The sequence below is a fragment of the Rosa chinensis genome, chromosome 7, assembly GCF_002994745.2.
Source record: "Rosa chinensis cultivar Old Blush chromosome 7, RchiOBHm-V2, whole genome shotgun sequence".
Taxonomy (NCBI): domain Eukaryota; kingdom Viridiplantae; phylum Streptophyta; class Magnoliopsida; order Rosales; family Rosaceae; genus Rosa; species Rosa chinensis.
The window spans coordinates 15,922,356-15,927,920 of NC_037094.1; the positions used below are offsets into that span (position 1 = coordinate 15,922,356).

Consider the following 5,565-nt stretch of genomic DNA (forward strand, 5'->3'; position numbering starts at 1 on the left):
CCCAATATTGCCCGTGTTTTATTTTTAGTTTTTTCTTTCATTCATCCATGGATCATCCAAAGTTTGAATTCCTACGCTCCGCCATTCTTATATTGGCCGTATTTGTGTGTGTGTTTGAATAGTCTAGCTAATACGTCATATTATCAATTTGAAAATAATTATAACAATAAAAAATAAACAATTATTTTTATCACATCAAATAGAATTTCTACCCTCACATATTTTTGGAAAAGGTAATCAAGTTGCATATGCTCTTGTTAATTTTGATTGTTTTTCAAATTGTCTAGTTTGATGGACTTGGCACTGATAGGAGCATTTTAATGCGATATTTTAATAGTTAATTCCTCACATTTTGCTTAGTTAATTCCTTAACGAATCGATTTTTAACTCAATTTCTATTTTCTTAGGTACATTGGAGTAAATGATGGTGAAATGAGCATTATGTCCACACTTACCTACAAATGGTGGAGATAAAATTGAAGTAAATGAGTAGGAAATCCATCATCATCATCACCCAAAAACATTCCATGTTTTAGGGTGTAATCATCATGTTTTCTCCATCATTTCTCACACTAATCCACCATCATCATCACCCAAAAACATTCCATGTTTTATGGTGTAATCATCATGTTTTCTCCATCATTTCTCACACTAATCCACCATCATCATCACCCAAAAACATTCCATGTTTTAGGGTGTAATCATCATGTTTTCTCCATCATTACTCACACTAATTTACTCCATCTTTTCCAATTTCACTCTTCTTTCTCTTCCCTATATAAACACCTTCTCTTCTCACTCTAAAACATATTCCTTCATCCATTCCATCTTCTTTGTCTCTCCATTTCCTTTCCATTTTCCTAAATATTCCTTCATCCATTCACTACTAAAAAAACCTTCAATTGCTTCGAAAATTTGCGACGGAAAAGTTTTCCGTCGCAAAAAGTCAACTTTTGCGACGACATGTGCTACGGCTATTTTACCGTTGCATGTTAAAGAATTTTTGCGACAGACATAACATTACCGTCGCATAATTAGACATCAATTGCGACGGTATAGTCACGTCGTCGCTTGTATAACTAAAAAAAAAAGAAACAAATACGACTATTCCTTCAGATCTAGATCAATTTCTTTCACGCGACACTTCCTCCTCTTTCTCTCACGCTTCATTCACCGAGCTCAAAACCCTAACCTAGTGATCCTCGGCCGCCATTGAAGAGAGAGATTTGGTGACAAGCGGAGGAGATCGAGCTTCATTGACGACGTGGCCGAGGAGGAGGAGGAGGAGGACGATGAAAACGCCCTATCGTGGTGGCGGCGGTGGGAGTGTAAGCGGAGCAAAAAGAGGCTCTCCGATATGGGTTTTCTTGATCTCGAAGCGGTGGTCGATTCAGATAAGGAGGAAAAGGAGGATGAGGGTTGAAGCTTATTCAGTTGAAGCTTGCTGGTGACTGGACCTCCGGTTAGTTTGCAACCACTCTGTCTCTCTCTATAAACTTCCAATTTTTGACAAGATTTATATATGATTCTAAATCTGATGCAGGGTGTTGGTAAAACCACTCTAATAGTGATTAGGATAGTTGACAAGATTTAGTATCGATATCGTGAAACCCACCGGTACGGTGGCGCCAGGGGCGGATCCAAGTACACCCTTGGGAGGACTCAAGCCCACCCGAAACTTTTGGACTAAAAAAAAAAATCTATATGTATGCTTCTTTTTTTCTTCCGATAATTGAGTGCTGGCTTTGTCAAGCCCACCCGAAGTCCCAACCAGCCAAACTTGATTGCCTGACGAAGACTCTCACAACCTCTCAGTCTCTCGTTCTCTATACTTCTCTGAAAGATCAAACCTTAGATCCGTAGTCCGTCGGCTCCGTCCTTCTTTTCGTCTTCTACTCATATTCTTCAATTTGCGGCAATCAATTCAATGTAAGTATGATTTCAATTTCTTCAATTTAATCAATTCAATTTGGGGCAAATTTTAGGGTTAATGATTGATGTCGAATTCAATTTTGTGGATTTTGACTTAGCAGTGGATCGAGGATTGTTTTGTGTGCCATCGATATCAGAGGAATGATGAGGGCAAGTTATTTGCGTTGGAACTTGCCAACGAAAATGGTATGGATTGTTTGATGAATTTGGGTTATTTGTTATTTGTTTGTGATTCCTTAGTTTAATGAATCTGGGTTATTTGTTGGATTGGGTTAGTTACTTGGTTTAGTACTTTAGTTGGACTAGTTGCCGACTTGCCGCCGTAATTGGAATGATCTGGATATGCATGTACTGATGTAGGATTGGATACATGTCTTGATGATTACTATTTTCTGTAGCAATTTTCTTTATTGCATAGATACAGAGGAAACATGATGCTTAACCTCCAAGAGTATTAGCATGTTTCATAGTACTCAGAGTGATATATATCCTAATACAATTAAAATGATGTGTATGGTTTTGGCATTGTTATTCTCGAATTCATGTCTGGAAAACCAATTCTTAGGAATTATCAACTTGTTTCGATCATGCTATACTTATGGAGTTCCAGCCAATTTGAGAGACTCGAGCTTAAATATGACATTTCATTCTTCATGGCGTGTCTCTGCTTACCAATTTTTACAATTATTTTGCAGATACGAATCAAACATATGAACGTCTTCACAGGCTCTTTACTTAGGTGGGTATATTTGATAAATAGCAACTGACAATAATTCAAGTCGTCCTCAGCCCCCAAGTCCATGAAGGTGAATGGCTCTCTCAATCTTTTGGCTCATACCCAGATCGTTTTCTTGCATTTAATTGTGTAAAGTTGAAGCCTTTGCCTTTTTTGAGCCAATTTGATGTTTTCAATTGGTGGTGCTAATTGGATTTTCTTTTTTGGTACTTATTGTATCTGCCTTGATGTGGGTTACTTTTATGGAACTGCCTCGGAGTGGCTGGTTAAAAAATTGTCACTGATGTTGCTTTTGTTCGTAATCTCTTCATCTAAAAGTCATATTGAGCTTGTGCTGATTCTATTAAGCTGCAATATTGTTGTGAGCTTCATCACTTCCAGCATGAAAAAAACAAATAACAAAAGAAGAAGAGGACAAAAGGCTTGAGCTCGTTATAATTTTACTTACCTTTGTTTGTACCACAATAGTTAGTGCAGTTGACAAACTGCATTCTGGAAATGTCTTTACTTCATATACTGTACTTTTTTTTTCTAACGAAAAGTAGTTCATTGTGTGAAGAATCTGAGCCTAGATTTGGAGTATGGGTTTGATTCTCTAAAAGTGATTCAAGGAAATAGAGATCCGAAAATATCATCAGGTATATATTAGATTTGCATTTTTAGTAATCAAATTTTAATCTTGATTTGCAGGTTCCCCATGGTGTGTCCTGAGCAGATCCTTTCTGAAATTTTGCATTCTTGGTTGGGATAATCTTCCCCAAACATTTAAGGACATTTCATTCAATGCAGTAGCAAGCTCAAGATCTCAAGCCATGGTTTGTCCCATTTTCTTATCTGTTTTTTTGTTAAGTTGTTGACTTGAAATTATGGCTTGTCCATTTCAGCTATGAAGCCCATCTGTTCTTATCCTAGGCATTGGAGTCTAGCTAGTACATCATTTATAAATCAAACTGAGGTTATCTTCCTTTTATTTTTGTTAGCATTCCTTGATGGGCAATGACTCAACAGGTTGGCATTATTGTGAGAATTGCTGTTCTTTATGAACTATTTCCTATATACTACTTGTCTACTTATGTGGACTTTTTCTGACATCAATTGTTACTCATGTTGGTATCAGGCTACTAGGCATGCCCGGAGGGTGTATGTTGGAGGGCTTCCCCCTACAGCAAATGAACAGGTTCACCTCTTTGCCAATCTTTTTATTGTTTTTATTTATTTACATAAGCATTAATTATACTTTGATAATCATTTTAGAAATTATACTTTGATATTCATTTTAGAGGTCATTCTTTCTTGAGATTTCTTTACTTGTTACTTTTTTTATTTGCTTAAGAGCTTAAGCTTACACCATCTTCTGGATATGTGCAGTCGGTTGCTACATTTTTCAGCCATGTAATGCATGCTATTGGAGGGAACACTGCTGGCCCAGGTATGTTTATGTTTTCACTAGATGTGTATATAAGCAAGTATTTTGCCCTATAGATGATTACCTGATTCTTATTGTTCTTGCAGGAGATGCTGTTGTTAATGTTTACATCAACCATGAAAAAAAATTTGCCTTTGTGGAGATGAGATCTGTGGAAGAGGCCAGCAATGCAATGGCTTTGGATGGGATTATTTTCGAGGTATTTTGATATTTTCTTTTGAGATTTATGTTTCCCTGACATTCTACTGAGCATATTACATGGACTGACCTGTATTTTTTCACTTTATTTGGGAAACAAAATAGGGTGCCCCTGTTAAGGTTAGGAGACCTAGTGACTACAACCCATCTCTTGCTGCAACACTTGGTCCAAGCCAGCCCAGTCCAAATCTGAACTTGGCTAATGTCGGCCTGACACCAGGTTCTGCTGGTGGCCTTGAGGGACCTGATCGCATTTTTGTTGGTGGTCTACCCTATTACTTTACAGAAGTACAAATCAAGGAGTTGCTCGAGTATACCGAAGGCTATATATAAGCTGTGGGTATTATTCCAGAGTTCACTTGTGAGCGTCATCATTCCATGTCCACGACCAGATGGTCAACCTTCATGCTCTCGACTTGTGAGTTGTGACTATATTGTTGACTAGAGTTAATTGTCAATTTCAGGAGGAGATGGGGCAGATGCAGACAACGATTCAACTACCTTTTGTAACTTTAAGTATGCTAAAGAACAACTTGAGTAATTCATAGTTTGTTCGATTCAACATAGTATAAATATGTAATGTGATTTGGTGTAGTTTATGTATACCAAACTAGAATGTTTATGAGTGGCATTTTGTATGTTTATGACATTTTGTATTGCACCATTTCATTAGTTTTATTGTAAGTTTACAATGTTAATATATCTTAATAACTTTTGCATGTTCTTAATTCGCACCATTTTTTTTTTATAAATGAAATATTCTTTTGCGACGGCAAAGCATCCGTCGCAACCAATTCACCCCATTTTTTTTAAATAAAATATCTTTTTTGCGACGGCAAAGTATCCGTCGCAAATAGTTTAACCATTGCGACGGCAACAGTTTTCCGTCGCAAATACTTTTTGCGACGGTATTTTACCGTCGCAAATGGATTTTGTGACGCCACCTATTGCAACGCCAATATTTCCGTCGCAAAAGGCTCATTTTTCCGTCACGAAAAGTTTTTTCCGTCGCAAAAGCCCAAATTGCCGTCGCAAAATAGGCGTCGCAAAAGCAATTTTTTTTAGTAGTGATTTCATCTTCTTTGTCTCTCCATTTCCTTTCCATTTTCCTTCTCCATTCTCTAGTTGCAAAGTTCTGCGTTTTCAAGCAAGGAGAGGAAGAAGAAGAAGGAGCCGTGAGGACATATCCTCCATCATCCACCTTGAAGGCTTGCTTCCAAGATTCAAGATCCAACCATCTAGCTCTCCATCTCCATCTCCCCTCACGGTGTAA

General features: G+C 37.6%; 1 protein-coding gene and 1 long non-coding RNA gene across 3 annotated transcripts; both read left to right on the forward strand.

Annotated features, from left to right (window-relative positions):
• Window positions 1-834: 834 nt before the first annotated feature.
• Window positions 835-2,847, forward strand: LOC121050758. Its single transcript, XR_005803786.1, has 4 exons — window positions 835-1,462; window positions 1,544-1,929; window positions 2,034-2,118; window positions 2,628-2,847. It is a non-coding gene; the product is annotated as an uncharacterized LOC121050758 (long non-coding RNA).
• An 802-nt stretch (window positions 2,848-3,649) lies between these two features.
• LOC112177482 (splicing factor U2af large subunit A) lies at window positions 3,650-4,640 on the forward strand. Of its 2 annotated transcripts, none has more exons than XM_040511812.1 (5): window positions 3,650-3,688; window positions 3,786-3,845; window positions 4,037-4,097; window positions 4,181-4,293; window positions 4,398-4,640. In XM_040511812.1, the coding sequence occupies exons 1-5, from the start codon at window positions 3,665-3,667 to the stop codon at window positions 4,623-4,625; spliced, it is 486 nt and encodes a 161-aa protein (XP_040367746.1). In that variant the 5' UTR covers window positions 3,650-3,664; the 3' UTR covers window positions 4,626-4,640. The 2 variants fall into 2 exon arrangements, with proteins under 2 accessions (XP_040367746.1, XP_024171539.1); XM_024315771.2 differs by having other exon boundaries at window positions 3,650-3,676.
• The last annotated feature ends 925 nt before the right edge of the window (window positions 4,641-5,565 follow it).

Coding starts and splice junctions, on each gene's coding strand:
- LOC112177482 (XM_040511812.1), top strand. CDS start 3,665: ATGACTCAACAGGTTGGCATTATT. Junction 4,098..4,180: donor AGGGAACACTGCTGGCCCAG/GTATGTTTATGT, acceptor TTGTTCTTGCAG/GAGATGCTGTTGTTAATGTT. Junction 4,294..4,397: donor TGGATGGGATTATTTTCGAG/GTATTTTGATAT, acceptor GAAACAAAATAG/GGTGCCCCTGTTAAGGTTAG.